At 43.6% G+C, this 21,796-nt stretch overlaps 1 protein-coding gene across 1 annotated transcript; it reads right to left on the reverse strand.

Moving 5' to 3' along the window:
• Nucleotides 1–80: 80 nt before the first annotated feature.
• Nucleotides 81–19,038, reverse strand: Plekhf2 (pleckstrin homology domain containing, family F (with FYVE domain) member 2). The gene is made up of 2 exons (NM_175175.4): nucleotides 18,812–19,038; nucleotides 81–2,773 (listed from the first exon to the last, which is right to left on the reverse strand). The coding sequence occupies exon 2, from the start codon at nucleotides 2,757–2,759 to the stop codon at nucleotides 2,010–2,012; it is 750 nt and encodes a 249-aa protein (NP_780384.1). The 5' UTR covers nucleotides 2,760–2,773; nucleotides 18,812–19,038; the 3' UTR covers nucleotides 81–2,009.
• Nucleotides 19,039–21,796: the final 2,758 nt, after the last annotated feature.

A 21,796-nucleotide genomic window follows, 5' to 3' on the forward strand; every position in this document is an offset into this window, starting at 1 on the left:
TATACTAAGGTGGAATTATGCATAATATCTTAGTTAGAAAAGGAAGAAAATATTCAATTACAATATAAAAACACAGGAAATAAGCTGCAAAATATTTTTATTGTAAAAACAGTCAACTGAGGTCGACAATGCAAATGTTATCTCAGGACATTTCCCCTTGGTTTCTGAACTTCCAAGTTCCCATCAGCATTTCTCTGGTTTTTATGGTCCTTTCAAACATGCTTACTGACTGCATGTATATGCTGCTCTGAGACAAACACAAATCCATCCATCTGATAGTAAAACCAAACAAAACAAAAAGCAGGAACAAAGCCCCTAGCCTGGTTCTATTGTGCTTTTTTTCACATTTCCTACAGGGAGACCTATGTAGCTCACACACTTTCAAAACTGAGCAGCAAAGTAAAATTAGTACTGTAACCACAAAGCCAAATACCAATGACTTTCATTCACAAGTTACTGACTCAAACCCTAGGACATCTGCAGAATTATGCAGGTTTTAAAGTTTGAAAAAGGGAAACTGGGTTTGAAAAGAACTCTGAAAAAAAAAAAAAAACAAACCAAAACAAAACAACAACAAAACAAAACAGACCTTTCAGCTTGGTTTCCCACATTTGAAAACCTAGTTACTTAAGCATGCCAGGGGCCAGAATGTGCCTGGCACGTCCAGTGCTATGCAGTAAGCAGGCCTACAGCCTAATGGCTGCCTCCAAACATAAAGAGAATAACTACCAGTTCTCAAAGCAATCTCGGACAATGGTCACAATTTAGAAATATCAACTGCTACTCTATTTCCATATATTGCAAAATGATTTCAGAAACAGATTAAACATACAATTGTTTTACAAAAATAAAAATTGTTTGGGGCTTCATGAACTCTGTAAAATACAATACCACGTTGTAAATCAAGATAATTTCACAAAAAAAATTGACTTGCAGACAGGAAACCTAGTCAAACTCCGATCTCTTCCAGATCTCTAAGACTCCATGTTCTCCTGGGAGGATTTTCTTAAGACTTTTCATTTTTGTCAGGTGGTAGTGGTGCCTGGGGAGGCAAAGGCAGAGGCAGATGGATTTTTGAGAATTCAAGGCCAGCCTGGTCAACAAATCGAGTTCCAGGATAAGCAAAGCTACACAGAGGAACCCTGTTGGAAAATATAAGGGTTTCCTCAGATTTTTCCTTTTAGAAATAATGTAAAGCAAATAAAGTTATTTGTAAAAATATATCAGGAAAGTAGAAGCTAGTGGGATATGCCACTTCTATACTAGTGATGAGTTTCAAATCGAATCCCGAACAGTGGCAACGGGCTAAACATATGTGACCATTATAATTTGGTGCATAAAAGATGTAAAAATATAATCACAACTATTTTATGAAAAATATTCATATAAGATTGGAGAAACCTCTAAATTTAGTTCCTCATAGCTGTCAAATAAATATGCTTACCTATATCCATCAAACACTCATTCTCCACCTGTAAGAGCACCAGTGTGTCTAAATCAATCAAACAAGAAAGAAGGTAGGGCTTACGTTTATTTCAGTGACAGTGACACTGCTGCCACAGTAAGGCACCACTTGGTATTGAGAAAAGAGAATAAAGGATTTCCAAACCATGCTCTGTCACTGGTGTCGTAACCTTGACATCGACTGCTTGGGGAAAAGCCAGATACCAAGCACATCATACTCTTGTTCCCATCATTCTGTGCTTTTAGATTTTCCACATCAGGGGGAAATAAATGTAATACAAGATCTGTTAAATAAACATTCTTTCCAACTTACAAGGAAATAATCTAGAAATAAGGACAGTAGAAAGCCAAGACCCTATCGGATGTATCTGCAAGTTTGTCCCTGTGAGAGAGTGCAGAGGGGAGCAGAAAGCATGGGGCTGCTTTCCATAGGATACAGAGAGGCACAGAGGTTAAGACTTCTCAGGCAGTCATGGCTAAAGCAAACTGAGAGCGCCCCCAAAGCTGACTCTCAGGCAGTCAATTAAATACTTCACAGCATATCCTTAGTCACTGCTATCATCATCGTCGTCGTCATCAGATGCATCATTTAAAGGAGACTTCAACGACTGACTATAAGAGTCTGATCTAGTCGGCTGACACGCGGCCATGTCCCCCGTGGAAAGCAGGTCATAGCAGAAGTCACAAATCCGCACAGGCTTAGAAGACTGGCTGGGAAGAAGAAATCGCTTTTCAGAGCAGGGACCACAAACAACAAAGCCACATTTGCGGCAATGGTGCCGCCGATTGACTGGTGTGAATTTTGCTTTCTGACAGCGCATACACACGGTGGCCTCAGAGTCAGGAACCCAGACAGCAGCATGCTCGTTGCTGGGCGTCTTCCCACTTTTGGAGAGTAAATCAGTGACACACTTATTTATGTGATTCATCCACTCTGACTTCTCCGTGGCAGTGGCAGCATAAACTGCAAACGACTTAGTCGGTGTCTTAATAAGCCATCCATTCCGTAATTCCCCTTCATCTTTGATGGAATCAATGGTGACATTTTCCAAGGGAATAATATGCTGTTTGTTGTATTTTTTCTTCTGGATAACAATATTGCCGTATACTAGAATATCATTAAATAAGAAAAACTGCCTTGCTTTAGGCTTCTTTCTGCACAACTTAGTCAACACTCCTTCTCCAATAAGCACTCGCCCAGGGATGGTCAAGGGCTGACCAGCGGCTCCAAAACAGCTCTCCACAATACTTATGCGTCTAGTATTCGCCTCACTGTTTGCCAGGCGATCCACCATCTTTTGCTAATAACCTTTAGGGGAAAAAAGAAAAGAAATTAGCACACAGAAAGTATGAATTCCTACAAGGAATACCAAGATGTGATCTACCAAGACACTGCTTTTTCCAAAGGCAATTAATCCAGTTTTCTTTCCCTCTATAGAATCACTAGGCATCAGAACTATGTATGAAACCTGGCTGGCCTAGAACACAGTCCTGCTGCCTCTATTCCAAGTGAGGGATTACAGTGTGGGTCATTATACCCAGCACACGTAAAAATGAGACGATGAAAAACAAGTTCAATTAAAAACTTCTGCAAAATAATAAACCCAGTTCCATGAATCTCAGTGGGATTCTGGAGAGCAGAACCCCTAATGAACACTTAAAAAAATATGACTCCAGTTTTCCAATAAGCTACATATAACCCCTAAGCCTCGGCCCCATGTTCTCACCTGGATTAGTCCCAAAGTTCCCCCAACTGCTCCCAGCCTTCCCTTCTCAATCAATCCACAGCAGCAAGCGATCTCTAAAATGCTACATTGCTTCTGCTGTTACTTGAGACGATCCCCCTTAATCTTTAGAATCTCTAACACTTCACATAGTGTGTGTTGTTAACTACCTGGTAGATTTTTGGTTTTAACTGTTTTGTTTTTGAGACGGATTCTTACACTACTCAGCCCAAGCTGGTCCTGAACTTGCCATGCCCCCACCCCAGACTCCCAAGTCCTGAAACAAAAGGCATTTGTCACAAATCCAGCTATTTACTGAACTTTTTGTTCTCTCCACCTCAACATAAGTCACCCTCGCCTAAAACATAGCAATGGAAGAAAACACTACTGTGTCTAAGTGGGTTTTCCTGTTGTCTTCCTTACTACTTACAGCTCCAGCCACCTCTTAGTCACCCTTTAAATCCTAGTTAGACTCTCCTCTAGAACACCTCACAGCAGCAAAATATCCATCCTCCACGTTTGTCATAGTCTATGTATTTCTTAGCTTCTTTCTTTCCAAAGGACTGAAATCCATGCCCACCCCTGGCTGCAGAGGCCATCTAACTGACTGCCATCTCTGACATTATCTGAAGCACCAAATATACTCAAGATAAACAAGAACATTTAACAGTGTTTAAAAAAACTATTAATTCAGTGATCATAGATCTAATCTCTAGATCCAATATTGACTTCTCTCAAGTCCCTGAATAGTGTTTTATTTCGTCCACCAACCTAGTACTACTGCAGTAACACCAAGCACACTGAAGAACACCAAAGTTTGAGAAGGGAAATATTTAAAGACTAACGTGTGTGTGATTGTCTTTAGTTCACCAACTGATGACACCGTAACCTGTCTTGGCTTCCATTAATAGATTATAAGTCTGGTTATTCCTGAATCACGAGGAGGGGTAGTGGCATGCCTGAGAAAACTCCCAACAGCGAACAAGACTTTGGATGGCTTCAAAGCTTGAAGGTCTTAACTAAGTGACCAGTCCTTTCTCAGTCTCCGTCACTGCCCCCCACTCCCCCTTTTGAGACTGGGTACCACAGCTTAGTGAGAGTGCTTACCTAGGATGCACAGTCACGGGCTCCAGCTACACAAGGAAAGCAAAAAGCCTAGCATCTTATGACAAATATATCACAGAAGAGGGCCAGTGAGGTGGTAAAGATGCTTGCCGCCAAATCTAATGACCCGAGTTTAATCCCCAGGACCCATAGGATAGGACTGAATCCCAATAGTCCCGGCTTCCACAAGCACACCTTGATAAGCAAGGTGTTTACAAACATGTGCCCCTCCCCACAGTAAATGTCAAAAGTGGACTGCAGAACTAAAATAACATGAAAAGTCTAACCTCATTTATAATTAAAACACCAAGATTTTTTTTAATCCTGTTGTTTTCTTTCAAAAAATATTTATTTATTTATTTATTTATTTAATATATGTGGATATACTGCTGCTGTCTTCAGACACACCAGAAGAGGGCATCAGTTCCCCATTATAGATAGTTGTGAGCCACCATGTGGTTGCTGGGAATTGGACTCAGGACCTCTGGAAGAGCAGTCAATGTTCTTAACTGCTGAGCCATCTCTCCAGTCCAATACCAAGATATTTTTATCAGATTGACAAAAAAGAAAAAGATGTCCTAAGATGTAGTACTTGTAACAATACAGGGCAACAGGTGCTTTTTTTTTTTTGTACTTTACAGAAAATAGGTGTAACCACCAATTTGATATCCAATCAAAAGAAATTTTGAACCAATAAGGTGGCACAATGGATAAAGGCCTTTGCTGCCAAGCTGAACAACCTGAGTTCCATCTCAGGGCCTATACGAGGTGACTTGTGACTTTTATGCACAGGCCCATCCACTCACACAAACAAAGAAAATGTAAAAATAATAAACTTGACTCAGCATAAAGGTTATATACAGAATATTCAATATAGCACTACTTATAACAACTAAACTACAATGCATCCTAATCAACCCCTGAGCATGAGATCAGCCTAAACAAAGCAACTGAAACACACTCAAGGCAATCCAGTGGGGAGAAGCGACTACCCCACCCACACACTGTTTCGGCAGACTCAGCACTGCAGGCTTTAAGGTACGCAAGTGTTAGGTGCCACTGGTAAAAGCAATGGTCAATAGCATATCCTCAGTAAGACATCCAACTTAGAGATAATAAAACACAACTGTTTATCTTAAGATTAAGTATGCTCTCTTACTCTTGCCTCTCTCTGCCTCTCCCCATCCCCAACGTGGCCAGCCTCTACTTCTCTACTCTCTCCTTCTCTCGGCCTTTCTCTGCCTCTACAACCCTCTTACCTCCCCTCCCCGTGCCCTGAATAAACTCTAAAAAAAAAGATTAAGTATATTACAAAAGCATAATCATAGCTACCTATAAAATTTGGAAGTACACAGAAACTAAAATTAAAAATCTAACAGTATCTACAATAGAAACTTATCTATGAAGTTTTCAGACCTCACATTCATTTAAAAATGTTTCTCAGACATGACATGCGTGCCTGAAAAGAAACATGATACAAGCAAGTTCCCTGTTCAAGAGTAAAAAGAAGCCAGGTGTGGTGGCACACGCCTTTAATCCCAGCACTCGGGAGGCAGAGGCAGGTGGATTTCTGAGTTCGAGGCCAGCCTGGTCTACAAAGTGAGCTCTAGGACAGCCAGGGCTATACAGAGAAACCCTGTCTTGAAAAAACAAAAACAACAACAAAAAAAGAACTCCTCCCACCACCTCTCCCAGCCCTCCTTCCTGGTCTCAAACTTGCTATGTACCCAGAGACAGATTTCAGGTGCTCCTGTGCCTTTATCTAGGCAGTGGTGCATGCCTGTCATCCTAGCACTGGGGCAATTAGGAGAACAAGGCCAGGCTGAGCCCTGTTTCCAATCACCAAAGAAAAGGCTAAACTGATAAATCCGAAGTCACCAACTCTATGGCCAAGAAAGTGGTAAGGGAGCATTAGGCTACTCTAGGCAAGAAGGACAGTTTCATAGAGAACTGAAGGCAATAATAATTTTTAATGAAGAAGATCCTGAACAAACTTTCAGGCATATTAAGTTGTAAAAGTCATCATTGCTGTTGTTATTAATGTGTGGCTGTGAAAGGACCACTCTGCAGGGCAGGTTCTCCCCTCCCACCTTCATGTGGGTTCCAGGCTAGCAGAGAGCACCTTTACCCACTGGGACAGCCTGGGAGCTCTCCCCCATTTAAGAACCTAGAGAAGTTTACATTATTAACCAGTACTTGGCTACAGCAAATGATTTCCATAATTTGGCAATTACACATGAATATACTACAAAGGATACAAAAACATACTCTCATAGTTCTTCCAATGATAAATGATGAATCTTATTATCCTCCATCTATTTTAATAAATAAGGCAGCAACCTTCTGATTTCACTGCCAGGCTGTGACCTATGCTGAAAAGCAATAGGATGCAGAACCTAAGGCCTCTGGCTTCAGACCTTCCACTATCCTTCTCAGTCCTGAAAATAGTTTCCACGTGTCTGATATGAAAGGCAATGGACTAAAAAACATACAAAATGCTTTACACACGTACATGCAGAGCAGGAGCACACACTAGCTACACTGGGGAGATGGTAGAGTGTGTGGGGGCAGTAGTAAAGTCATCAGAAGGGCCACAAGTATCAACACGACCGGAGTTACTACTAAATACCCCAAAGCAACATTCTTTGGTAAAACAGAACCTTTGGCTCAACGCCTAAGGCCCAAGCAGGCACTAAGAACTCCAGACACTGTGGGGACAACCAGCATGCAAGACCACTGGGCTTACCGAAGGATAGAGTCCACTACAGCCTAAAGGGCCTTAACGGGGAAAGGGGGCCACAGTGTGGTCCACTCTGAATGCTGTCTGCTTTTTTGGGAACGAATACCACCGACTTTTTAAAGGACTAGGAAGAAAAACTTCCTATTGTCTGGCAGACAGGAACCTCATTTACACTGTCCATGCATGTCTTTAACACACTCAGTGGGATGCGCTGACCACTGGTTAAACTGTAATACTGGGGGGAAGAAGCAAACCTAGAAGACAAAGGATCCTATCTATCTATTTACCACTGAGAGCAGACTATTGTGCTAGTTCTCCCTGCTGCTCATCAATCAGTGCTTCGTCTCATCCTTACTGAAACACATCTCACGTCTGCCCCTCCTTCCTTCCGAGACAGGGTCTCTCTCACCGAGACAGGGTCTCTCTCACCGTGGAGGCCTGGCTGGTAGGGAGCTCACACAGATCTACCTGCCGCTCACTGCCTGATGTTAAAGGCATGTGGGACTATGCCTGGACAAACTTTTTTCTTACCCATACTTATGACTTCTGATATGAATAAAGTCCAGTATTTAAACTCAATGGGTTACAGTAGGAAATAAACCAATAAACTATGAGCCAAAGGGTCTGGTTTAAAAAGAAACAGCAGCAGCAAACAGTCAATGAATGAGGTACTTTCCTTCTGGCTTTAAAATACTGGCCTGACAGAAGTGGGCGGCTGGATGGCACATTAACAGCAAGTCTTCTCCCCGCCCCCACCCCCCCCCAGGGTTTCTCTGCGTAGCCCAGGCTGTCCTGGAACTCACTTTGTAGACCAGGCTGGCCTCGAACTCAGAAATCCGCCTGCCTCTGCCTCCCGAGTGCTGGGATTAAAGGCATGTGCCATCACTGCCCGGCAACAGCAAGTCTTAACTTGCCTGAATTCACCTACACCCCTACCCTGGCTCAGGGTTAGGGACAACGCTATGCCACCAAGTCATGCGCACAAACTGTTTTAACCACACTGTTTACACAGACAGAGAAGCACAAGGTGAGGCTAAGAACCCTGGGAAGTGATCCTGAGAAACAAAGGTGCGGTATGCCTCACTCTCCAGCAACTGCTGGAAGAAAACAAAGCCAAACAGCAGAAAACTGCCTAGAATACAGCCAGCTGGCTTACGAGAGAGCGAGAGAGCGAGAGAGCGAGAGAGAGAGAGAGAGAGAGAGAGAGAGAGAGAGAGAGAGAGAGACTTTTCACAGTCACACAATCTAATAACCAGCACAAAAAAATTACTGAGTAAAAGTCTAAATAAAATACTGGGATAATAAAACAAAGAAGAAATACCTGACATCTGTGCAAACTAAATGTGAGTGAATTTAACTTTTTCAGTCAACAGGAAGAGTCTACAGGACTCTTCCACTGGCATGTCCACTAAGATTTCACTCTTAACATGCACTGTAAAGGGATAGGCAGACTGTAGATAAGAAAAAGGGAACAAACTTCTATATTTTATGTTCAAACTTACCAATACTGACTTTACTAATTAAGCTGAGAGAAAATGAAACTTCAAATATTTGAATCATAGTATAGAAAAACTCCATTAACTTAAAAAATCTCTTCTAGGCTCCATATCTGCCCATTACTAAAAAGGTGAGTTATTTCATAATCTCAATCATGAAAGGAAAAAAAGTACACACAACCAATGCCTACTAGACATATTTACTTTACTCTTTCATGTAATACTGTTGGATAAAGATGGGTGGTGATGGCCCATGCCTTTCTTTAATCCTAGCACTCGGGAGGCAGAGGCAGATGAATCTCTCTGAGAATTTGAGGCCAGCCTGGTCTACAGAGTAAGTTCCAGGTCAGCCAGTGAGTGCTACACAAAGAAACCTGACTCAAAAAATCCAGCAGTAATAATGATGATGGTATTAGGTGAAAATAACTCATTCTACCAAATCAATAAATCAGTAAATATAAACCAAGTCATGAAATGGCTCAAAAATAAAAAGCCTCGAGAGGAGCACTCACTACCCTCCCCTCAGGGAGAGGAGCGGAGTCAGGAGGACTGAACGCTGCAGTCAAACAGGACAGGGGAGTTGGCTCCACAGTTAAAGGCATTTGTTCTTGTTAAGGATTGGGCCCAGTTCCCAGCACCTATTCAGTAGCTTGTAACAGTGACTGCAGACTCAGGGTATCTGACACCCTCTTTGGCCTCAACAGATACCATGGTGCCCATAAATCCATGCAGATAAAACATCCATACATTTAAAATGTTTTAAGTTAAATAACTTTTCTATGACTTCACAGCTTGGTACATTTTTATGGGGTGATGGGGATACATGGTCTTTTCTGTACTCCCTGCTACCTTAAGAAATAGATTGCTGATGTAGACCTTTGATTATGTATCTAGGAAAGGTCATTGACCAGAAAAAAAAAAAAAAAAAAAAGGAGACGAAAGAAGAAGAAATTAACATTTCCAAGAGGGCTTTATTTTACCCATAGGCCCAAATTTGGATATATGCTTTTTCCAAACAGATTGGGAAGTTCCTATTATTTCCTATAACCTGGTATTATCAACAGTACCTACAAAAGTGCTTCATAGCATGCTTGCTTTGGCAGCTTATATACTAGAGAAAAGTATTAAAAAGCTTCACATTCATGGACTAACACAACTGAATATGAACAGGAGGAGAAATGGCAGACCGGTTTGCTCTGGGGTAAGATACACTCAAGTACTAAAAAGCAAAGTTCTGTCTGACTAATTCAGTGTCAGCAAAAGTGGTCACAAATAGGTTGGGTCTAATAAAGAAATACAGCATGCTATACAGGGACAGAGTCACACAAAGACTTTAGAAAAAACTTGAAAGCACAGAATAAGCACACTGAGCTGTTAGGTTGGTTGGTGTTTGTTTTTAAAAGTCTGTTTAGGAGTGTAGACCACAGACCTCGAGTTTCTCAAGAATCTTAGACTTGAGACTTCAGTCTTAAGTCTCAGTTAAGTCATCCTAAATAAAGATTAACATTCTTCTACTGCATCGATGTCCAGGGAACTTTCTTTAAAAAAAAAAAAAAAAAAAAAAAAAAAACAGACACCCAGGCCAAGTGTCCATTGAATCCTTAACTGGTGCTCAAAGCTGTTCACACTAAACCCTAGCCTCTTGTAGCCTTTCTCTCCCATCATTCCATGTTCTCCCTGTTGAACATCAAACCAAATTGTCAGCAGCAACGTGCTCTGGGTTTCCTTCCCCAGCTCTAAACTCAACTAGAGGACACATCCTTCTCTAGTCTTCCTGTCTGCTGACATCTCAGAAGTACTCTGGCCAAGGCCTAGCGGCCACACAGGGTTTCACCATTACTCTCCACACCACTTAACTCAGTTTATTACAGGTTTCAGCAACATTTGGATACGCGTTTATTCAAATAGAACTGGGAGTTCCTGAAAACAAAAACAGTATTTCCTACACTTATGTATTCCCAACAGCACCTGCAAACTTGCTGTATTACACAGAGCCAGAGTATGCAGCTCGGAATATGATTAGCAGTTACAAGAGCAGCGCCTCAATCTGGAGTCTGCTCAAACCCAGCCTCTTTAAAGCCTGCTAATGCTCAAAGAAAACGGGAGCTGTGCCTCATCCATCAAGCACCTCACTGGATCCACAGATTTCAGACTGACAAGCAAATGTCATCTACATTATGTGGCTACATTTAATTAGTCATTTTAAACATCAAACATGGAAGTTCCTATTTAAAAAAAAAACAAAACAAAAACAAAAACTCAATGTCACAATAATCTATGAGTTCTTTACAAAAAGCCCAGCTGTTTTGTCAATACAAAATGATAATACAAGCATATTTTTATCAGACAGAATTCAGATAGACGTGCCCAAGAACAGCAGCACAGTGCTGGCAACTCCGAGGGGACTGAGCCACCCTGCGGAGCTGGGGCCACTAGCCATGCCAGCCATTCCAGCCTCCTCAGCACACCCAACACTTGTGATTTGCTCACTCTACTATTTGGTAGGAAAAAAGAATGATCAAGACCCAGGCAGTGAAGGATTTATGTTCAACTTTAATATAAAGCATAATCAGCTAAGTATTATAATAAACAATCAACAAGGCAGGAAGCAGGAAATGAGAGTGAGGCCCACAGAATTTACCACTCTAACATTTGAAAGAACAAGTGAAATTTCAATAGGAAATAGAAACACAAAACAAAAACAAAACCCACTAAGGAAAGGGATAAACTCTGAAGTAAAAAGTAGTTCTTTTTGTTCGTTTCGCTGAGCTACCTGCACAGTCGCAGGAGGATTGGGGAGTTACTCAAGTTAGAGGAAAGGAAAAGGACAAGCTGTCTGAGCACATACCAACCACCTTAGTTCCTGAGACTTCCTTCAACCTCAGGACTAGCCTGATTTCACCTAGTCCTTGCAAACAATGAAAGACACTGCTTTTGAAGGAAGGGACTGAATGAAACCAAGATCTAAGAGCTGACTGTAGGGACTCAGGCCCTCAGTCCACCAAGACAGTTCTAAGTCCCAGGTCAATCTGGGCCACATGAGTCTTATGGGCCTGAGCTGGAGTAAGGGCTGTGAGTCGGAGGGAGGCACTATGACCAATGATGTATGAGAGTAAAGCTAAAACTGACGGTTGGAGATGTAGCTCAGAAGTGGTGGGGGGTAAGTATAAAATGATCCCTATGTTTTAAATTTAAGTAATGTGGAAGCAAATGAATCCAGAGAAAACTGACAATAGGTTCCAAGTAGTGAAACAGCCACTAGCCATTGGGCACTGCACAAAACTCTAGTAAACAAGACACTCAGAACTAAATCTTTGTGGTAAAAAGATAGTTACAATGTCAAGTATATATAATTCAGGTGTGTTTCTATGGGATTGAGAATGATGGAATAATTTACAAAGGAAAAAATGGCCGATGTGGTGGCACACACCTTTGTTTTTTCGAGACAGGGTTTCTCTGTGTAGCACTGGCTGTCCTGGAATTCACTCTGTAGACCAGGCTGACCTCGAACTCAGAAATTCGCCTGCCTCTGCCCAGCATTGCACACACCTTTAATCCAAGCATTCAAAGTTCAGATACAGGTGGATTCCTGTGAGTTCAAGACCAGCCTGGTCTACAAGTCAATTTCCAACCCAGCCAGGGCTACATACATATTTAAGATCCTGTCTCAAAAACAAATACTCCCCACCAAAAACAACAAACAAACAAACAACAGTAAGAAAGGGGTCTGGTACTCCTGAAATGTACTAACTAGAACATGAGGAATAAAATTTCTGCACTTCATCAAGTCTAAACAGCAGAGAAGCAAAGAGCCAACAAACATACAAAGACACCAGAGAACACACAGAGACAGCAGAGAACACACACAGACACCAGAGAACACAGAGACAGCAGAGAACACACAGAGACAGTCTCAGGGCTAAGAGCTGACCTGTGATCATTCTGATCACATAGGTATTTAGGCCCAAATCTTGAAACAACAGAAGTAGGTTCTCCTCCAAGACCCATCACTTCACGCTCCCAGTCTCAGGCACATTTTCCCTCCCTCTGGGTGGTTGCTGCTGGCCACCATGAAGGAAGGCATGCATGCCACTACTGCGTCCTTAGGGTTATTGTGCCACACTGGCTGTGGTGTTCAGAGTGCTGGGTAGGACTGTTGGCTGCCCTCTCGGAAGCTTGCAGTGTCTTCTGGTACCAACCTAGTCCTAAGGGAGGAGGCCTTAGCTCAGATCCCTCTGGGTCTGTGTCAAAGTGCATGGTGTCATCAGCAATAGGGACTTGTACCTCAGGGAAGTAACCAAGGGCAGTAGAGCCTGTACTGTTTTGGGAGTCTCTTCAACCCTGACCAACAATTCAAAACACGGCTGGTGTTGGAATTTTTGTTACTGACACTTTACTGAACCAGTGTGACTCTTGAATACATTTTAAATCTTTATTCCTATACCAATGTACTTCTCACCCCTCCTTAAAGAAACTGGCCTTTGCAACAGACTGAGTCCATTAAAGAAATCTGCAACCAATCAAAATGCAGAGAACAAGATATTACAGTACAGTGCCCAGTCCCAACAGACACATCTGTAACACAATTCCTGCATCTAAGACTTATTTATGGATGATTGCAGAACAAAGAAAAAAAAAAAAAAAGACTGTAAGAGCCAGAGAAACAGGAGGTTTCCTGTGAGATTGGGTCTCCTAGAAATGTCATCAGCATGACTTCATGAACAAGACTTGAACGATGGTGACAGCAATGGACATGCTAAGATGGAAGGGGAAGGCTCTCGGGTGTCAATTCTATTCAAAGAGCTACAGGCAACAAGAATTCTGGGAGCTGGAAAAAATGTCCTTCCCCAGGTTAAGAGCCGCCCCACCAGTTATCCAATACTACTAAGTCTGGGATCATACACACACAGGTAAGATTACACACTTAAGCTAAGCAGCTTTTACTCCTGTATTCAGAAGCATAGATAGATATGGATGGATGGGAGGATGGGATAAAGAGGCACAAATCTGAGAACAAGGGTAGTGTGAAGAAAAGGAAAGGAAGGAAATAATGTAATTATAATTTCAAAATATTTAATCATTTTTTTAAAAAATAGGTTAAACTATTTGGAAGAGTAGATGATGGCATCCATGTCTACCCCAGGAAAAGAAACACTTAAGCCCAGGCTTCGAGAATGAAATCAAGCAAGCAAGCAGCAAGTGTAGTAGTGGAATACTAACTTAAAATAATAATTTTTACATGTGTGTGTTTGCCAGGAAACAAGTGCAGATTAGAGAACAACTTGCGAAAAAAAAACTGTTTCCCTCTTCCTACCAGGTTCTAGGAATTGAACAAGTATTGATCATTAGGGCCTGGCAGTAATAGCACTCCCCTCGTAATCGTCTTGCTATTGCAAGTATTAATTTTGATAAAACGAGTAGGTGATAAGCTGCAAAAGAAAACATCAGACTGAAACTGGGTGTGATGGTGCGTGCCTAGAATCCCAGCATTTGGGGAAATGGAGGCAGAAGGATCACCGAGTCAAAGGATATCTACTACTACACAGTGAGAGGCCTTCTGGCCTACAAAAAACCCAATTCACTTGCTCCTGAAGAAGGCCCAAGTTCAGTTCTAAGCATGAATACTAGGTGGTTCTCAATCCTCTAACTCCAGTTCCAGGAGACCCAACACCCTCTTCTGGCCTCCACAGGCACCTGCTCTCATGTGCACATATCTGCACAAAGATAAACACAGATACATATGATTAAAGTGAAGTTTAAAAACATCTTTAAAAAACAACAGAACAAGCCGGGTGAAATTAAAGGTGGCACACGCCTTTAATTTCAGCACTCGGGAGGCAGAGGCAGGCAGATTTCTGAGTTCGAGGCCAGCCTAGTCTACAAAGTGAGTTCCAGGACAGCCAAGGCTACACAGAGAAACCCTGTCTCGAAAAACCAAAACAAAAAACAAAAAACCAAAACAAAACAAAAAAACAGTGAATTAAGATTGAAGAATTTAGATCTGAATACACAGGCAATGGGAGCCAAGGGTTTTTAAAGAGGAAACAGTACACAGGATGGACTGAAGTTTTAAAGAGGAAACAGTACACAGGACGGACTAAAGAGTGAAAGCCAAGCAAGCAAAAGCAGTCTCCAAATGAGTGTAATCAAAGCCCAGTATACACACGCATGAAAACATCTCACAGTTAAACCCAGGGTTCTATGTGGCTAAGACATGATAACAAAATCATTTTCAAACAATTTGGATATTAACAAAAGCATAAAGAACCATGGAAAACAGAAATGAAAGGGGGCGCTAAAGAGCAGCAGAGACAATTAGTCAGGAATTATTGGATACAGGGATGAAAGGGGAGGCAAGATGCCGGTGAAAATCTGAGGAAACACCCAACTCGGTGTTAGGTTGTGGGAAGAAGGAATCGGACTGGCTCATTTATCTCGAAGTCCTTCAGAGAACTCACAAGACAACCATTCATTCTGCGAACACCAGCGCGAGCAGGATCCCAGAACAGAGGGAGATTCAGGTGTCTTCCAGAAGACGTTGCTGCTAAGTGGAAAATTCAGTAAGATGATGCTACTGGGTGCCTAGCACTTTCACAAACATCTTAGTGAATCGTCACAACTTTGTGAAGCAAAGTTCTGTGTCTACTTTACAAGCGACTCCAGTGGAGCTTAGAGAATGAAGTTCCTTGTTCAAGAGTGTAGCTAATAAGCAGCAAAGGCCAGGGCTCAGACGACTTGTTCAGTCTTCTTTGCATTCAAGGTGCTTTCTTTCTAGCATGCTCATAGCACATATTCAAATGCCTTCTACTCTCTTTTCAGGTACTCCTCACATGGTACACACCACTTTGTGCCTCACAGATTGACCATGGGACCCAGAAGGGGGGCGGGGGGGGGGGGGGGCGGCGGACGCACCCTGTGACTCCAGCATGGAGGAAGAAGCCTAAGATGGGAGAATTCGAGTTTCCCAAAAAAGAAAACAGCACCAAAAAAAACCCCCCCAAAAAAACCAAAAAGCACTAGGTGCAGCGGGGAAGGTCTACTAGAGACAGGAATATCAGGAGCCTATGGTTATCCTTATATACATAAGGTATTATTGGATGGAGGCCAGCCTAGGCTACATGAAACCCTGCCTCAAAAATCAGACTGAGAAAGACTTAAGTGAGGACATGAAACGAGTCCAAAATTTACAGTCCTTACAAAATTACAAAACACCTTAACCTAGAAAAGTTTTGCAAGTTAAGTCAGCACTGCAAAAGCACAGCCAGGCGTGGCAACACAGGCCTTTAATCCCAGCACTCAAGAGAAGGGCAGGTAGATCTCGGACTTAAGAGCCCAGCCTGGTCTACAAAGCAAGTTCCAGGTCAGCCAGGGCTACAGAAAAAAAAAAAAAAAAAGGAAGGAAGGAAGGGAAATAAAGAATTCGTATTATTCACTGGCCTGAGGATTGCTACATAAGCAAAAAGCTTACCTGTGAAGCTGAGGCTCAAAGATCAACATCGATAGAAAATCAGATTTTATTTGGTTCTCATTGTGCTCTTAAAGGAACTACTAAGACAAGTATGCCAAAACCACGACAAAAACTGTTTAATTAAATGACCTATAGACAAACAAAACCTTTTCAATGGCAAAAATTCAATCCCATTTTAAACTGATTTTTTTCATCCTTTTGTCCATCCACAGCTTCTCTCCATCACAACTATCCATCAGTCTATTATCTGCTTGGAAATAGTTAATTGTGTCTAAAAAGAAAACACACACACAAATTCAAGCCCTTCATCCGCCAACTGAATGGAGTTTGTAGTGCGTAGGGCAGACGACGGAGAAGCTTAGCTATCCCACGGATAAATGACAATTTAGTAAGTTTATGAAGACTATTTACAGGGAACCATCTAAGCCTCCCCTGAGCATCTGCTCCATTCTGGCTTGCGGAAGATGGACAAGCAAATGGGACCTCACATGAGGCCTGCCGTCAAGGGCGTGCCATTACAGACCTAGGTGGTAGGTCTAGGACGCCTAGGGTTGAATCCAATGGAGAAAGAGGAAGCTGGTCTGCACAGTGGGTGGGAAAGCATCAAAGAGGGCAGGTTTGAGGGTAGATTTGGTTTTGGTTGGTTTTGAGACAGTCTCACTATGAATCCCAGATCAACCCCTCAGCAATTTGGCCTCAGGGTGCTGGGATTACAGCCGTGCTCCACTACACCCCCAGCTTCCACAAAAAGTTTTTAAGAAGAAAACAGTCAGTATCATACCCTTGCATTATCAGCTCTTTAGCAGACAGTTCTACTGAAGCCTGAATTAGGATAAGTGAAGAAACGAGATGGGCAAGAGAATGCCCACACAGGGATGAGTTATGCCATGCTCTAGAAACGATCAGATGGCTGCAGACTGACTACTAAGATTTGTGATATCAGGCTAGTAACTTCTTTCTGATAAATAATTTTTGGTCCAAAAAATAAATATATATCAAATGGAAGTGACCTGACAAGGGAGCAAAAATTAAAGAAAAATTTAAAGAAAGTTGGCATACCTAAGAAAGTACTTTTACCTACTAAACACTAAAAAGAGGGGCAGGGATGGCTCTGTGGGGTAAGGCTCTGAGGCCAGGCCTGACAGCCTCAGCTCTATCCTGGGGCAGAAGGTGGATGGAGAAGCAACTTCCAAAGTTATCCCTTTGACCTCCACAGTTGTGCCATGTGCCCACACAAATGTACACACACACACACACACACACACACACACACACGATATAATTAAAAATAGAGGGGTCAGAAAAGTGGCTCAGAAAGTAATGATAGCAGCTGGCCCCCAAGCCTGACAACCTAAATTCCATCCCCATAATCACATGGTGAAGAGAAGAAACTCAGGAAATTTGTCTTCTGACCTCTCTGCGTGAGGTCTGGGGCTGCGTGCCTCCTCCTTCCCCACATAGTAGAATGATTTTAAAAAACTAAAGAGTAAAAAAGGAAAACCACCACGGCTGTTTACGGCTTCTGCATTGTTAAGAGTCTTTTCAGCCCATTTAACATAATTTTAAAGCCGCCTTTATTTTTTTAAGGGTATTTATTTACTAGGCTACTTCATGCTGTACACCAGTTTCATTTGGGGGCAGGGGCGATTATAAAGAGCTTTCCAAATAAGCAACTTAATACCATTCACCTCCCAATGCTCTCATGACCCATAGTGATTAAAAATAGCCTGGGTTAATTCTGATTTAACCTGGGTCCTCCCACCCCTTAAGCTATAAAGGTACAAAGATAGGGGCTCAAAACTCATGCACCTTTAAGGAACGAAAAGGAAAAAGAATAAAAAAAAAACTGAATCGTCAAAATCACCCTAATCTGTTTGTTGTGGTCCTGGGGTTGTTTGTTTCAGACTCAAGCTGTAGCCAAGGCTGGCCTTGAACTCGCGGCAATGCTTCTGCCCTAGCCCGCGGGAGTGCTCAGAAAACCGGCATGAGCCAACACACTGGGTTATTTCACTTAGTCTTAAGACAACACATGCCTTAACGTTTCAACTGAACGTTCAACTCTAAATGGTTCTTTAACGAGTCTCTTAGGCAACATATTAAAACATAACAAAGAAGGCATTTACCAGTTTAATGTACTTGGGAGTCTGAATTACTGCTTAGGTGTATGTAACCTGAATACTAGTCATTTCCACTGCACACTCACACAACTTACTGCTTTAATATTCGAGGACTATACAAGGCTACTCGAGCAACTTGGGGAACCAGCTCTTGGCCTTTAATAACATTAAAAAAAAAAAAAAACTAGGCAAAAGATCATAAAACTTAAAAAAAAAAAACCCTTCAAGTAGCGTGTAAGCTACCGCTCCTATCTGAGCCAATTGTACGGTGCCATTTTCATATAAAGTCATAAAATAAACTGCTGGAGTCAGAGCGTGCCCCTGACGCCCAGACCCTGCAAAGTTTTCAGACCGCACGATCTGGGGACCCGAGTCCTGCTGCCCCACAACTTCGGGGGCGACGCGAGGTCCAGTCCCCAGCCGCCGTCTATGGTCCCGGCCCTGGCCCTCCGGGCGGCGTCCCGCGGACGGGCGCGGCGGGACCCAGGCGGTTCCAGCCCGAGCGCCGGCCCGGAGGGGAGCCGCCCGAGCGCCCCGTTTCCCACAGACCCCAACATGGCGTCGGCCGCCGCCGCCCGCGCCAACCCCTCCCCGCGCCACGGCTGGCCCGGGCCCGCGGGGATAGGCGCCCGCAAAGTTTCGCTTCTCCCTCCCCAGCCCGCCGCCGCCCGGTGCGTCCCGACCCCCATGGCACCTACCCGACCCCGCGCGGGCGGCGGCGCCGAGGGTGCGAGTCCTCCTAGTCGCCGACTCCGGGCGCGGACTCCGCCTGCTCCCCGACCCCAGCCTCGCAGGGTTGCGTGGGGCCCCGCGAGGCCGGCGCGATCCGGACGCGGCGGGCGCAGCCGCTCGCAGGTGACTTCACCGCCCCTCCAGTCGAACCCGACAACGGCCGCTCCGGCTGGCTTCCCTCCTGCGCGCGCACCGGCGCGCCCCCGCCCAAGCGCCAAACACGGGCACGAGCACACCCGCCCTGCCCTTTCTTCCCGGCTCCCTCGCCCCGCCCATCGCCTTGCCCCGCCCCTCCATCCCCACGCGACCGCACGGGGGGCGGGCTCTTCAGCGGAGGCCACACCCACTCGGGGGCCTCCCCCGGCGGGGTTGGGGAACGCGCGCCTCTGCAGAGGTGACGCGCGTCTGAGCCAGCTGAGGCTGGACTGGGTCGCCTGACCTGACTTTCCTGACTCGGGCTAGCCTTCGGAAAGGGCTCTTAAGCAGTCCGCGAAGTTCTCTGGAAGAATGGGCGGAAGCTGCCTCCACGCCTCCCGCCCTAAGGAACAGGAAAGGCTTTGCTTCTCGCCACCCAACCGCGTCTGCCAACCCCGCCCGGCTCGGCCATTCAGCCGAACACCTGCTGTCGCTTTCTCCCAAGCCAGGGGTCTGCGCTTACCGCACCCATGACCCGCAGGCTCCTGTGTAACCTTATGCCGAAGAACTCCGCTCTTTTCAAAACTTCCCCTCGGCCAACTGCTTCGCGTACCTAGAACTCGGTGCTACCATGACGCTGGGTTAGAAGAGCGTTTACTAGGCGCTGCGGAGAGATAGCAGAGGCATCTAGGCTGGCTGGCTGGGAAAAGCACACCGTTTAAACAGGAAAGGGGTAGAAATTGGGTTATTATTAAAGTTTTATTCAGGAATTTTCTTTTTAGCCTCCTGTTGAGCAGTTCTCAACCTGCGGATCACAGGAGTCGCCTAAGACCATCGGAGAACATATTTTGCATTATGATTCATAACAGCAAAATTACAGTTATGAAGTAGTAACAAATAATTATATGGTGGAGACCACCGCAATAGGAGGAGCTATATTAAAGCATTAAGAAGATTGAGAGCTGCCGGGCGGTGTTGGACACGCCTTTAATCCCAGCACTTGGGAGGCAGAGGCAGGCGGAATCCTGAGTTCAAGGCCAGCCTGGTCTACAGAGAAACTCTGTCTCGAAAAACAAGAAGAAGAAGAGGAAGAGGAAGAAGAATGTCTGTGAAACAAATACAGTTGTTTTAAATTAGTATCCAGAACAAAACTGGCAAAGGAGATCAGTTGTCGTAATAGGGATAGTTACAGGATTTCAATCGTATACACACACAATCTTTATGTGTGCTAGACTAAGCACACTCTAAAATCTTTTTAAATTTTAAGATTAGGAACTGCTGTGTTTCTAGTGTCATCAATAAAAATGTTGCTCTTCGAATGCCTTTAATCCCAGCACTCGGGAGGCAGAGGCAGGCAGATTTCTGAGTTTGAGGCCAGCCTGGTCTACAGAGAGTTCCAGGACACCCAGGGCTATACAGAGAAATCCTGTCTCAAAAAAAAAAAAACAAAAAAAACAAAAAAAAAAAAAAACAAAAAAAAGTTGCCCTCCCTACAACACACTTGTTTAACTTAAAGTACAAAGATGCAAGCCAGACTGTCTACACTCAAAATCTTGGCTTTGCCACAAACTATGATACCTGCGTCCTTGGACATACTTAGTTACCCTTAGTTCCTTCGTGTGTAAAACTAGAATAATAAGAGTACTTCAAAGAGTCATTAGATGAATCAATATTTGTAACATGCCAAGCACAAGCTAAGAATAATGAATGATGAAAATTATTAAACATACATGTACAATGTGTACACACATATGTCTATTACAGTTTACCTTGTTATTAAATATTAAATAAGACATGCCAAATAATGATATAAATCTATGGAGTAATAAGTTTTCTACCTGCAGTCTGTGTATTCTCTTCCCTTCCTGGGATGTGTGCGCCCCAGTTTGGAAGCCATTTATTTAGACTCATACTGGCAAAACCACTAAGCAGGTGTATTGATTAAAATTTAAATTTAAGATCTGGTTCCTTACTGACACTGATCACGTGACTATAAAGACACTGGCACTATAAAACATCCCACCATCATAGAAAGTTCTGTAACATAGCAACCCATACAAAATGAGAAACCAAAGTCACTTAAAGACAGTTGGGCAGTTCTGACACAGCCTGTCACTCCAGCACCGGTTTAGATGGTAAGATCTGCCCGGCTGGGCGTGGTGGCACACACCTTTAATCCCAGCACTCGAGAATCAGAGGCAGGTGGATTTCTGAGTTCGAGGCCAGCCTGTTCTACAAAGTGAGTTCCAGGACAGCCAGGACTATACAGAGAAACCCTGTCTCAAAACAAACAAACCAAAAATCTGTCTCTCACCCTCATATCTCAGCTGTAACATGAAGATAAAATAGGCAAAGGTCTAACACATAGAAAACCTTGAAAAATAGCAGCAAAATTTGAGTTTTAATTAATTGAATTCTATGAGCCTGTAAGACAAAGTTGATTTGCTAACTGTCCTTCAATCAAAAGGAGTTTTTTCTAGGGTATCTGCTTTGGGAATGAGAAGAGCTTGTGTGGTGGCTTGATTATGCTTGGCCCAGGGATTGGCACTCTTAGGAGGTGTGGCCTTGTTGGAAGAAGTGTGTCACTGTGGGGGTGGGCTTTGAGACCCAGCTCCTACCCACATAGAAGCCAGTCTTCTCCTGCCTTTGGATCAAAATCTAGAGCTTTCAGCTCCCCCTGCAGCCCCATGTCAGGATAGATGCTGCCATGCTTCCCGCAATAATGATAATGGACTGAACCTCTGAACTAGCCCCAATTAAATGATGTCCCTTATAAGATTTGCCTAGTCATGGTGTCTCTTAACAGCAACGAAACC

This window comes from Mus musculus, chromosome 4 (genome assembly GCF_000001635.26).
Source record: "Mus musculus strain C57BL/6J chromosome 4, GRCm38.p6 C57BL/6J".
NCBI lineage: Eukaryota > Metazoa > Chordata > Mammalia > Rodentia > Muridae > Mus > Mus musculus.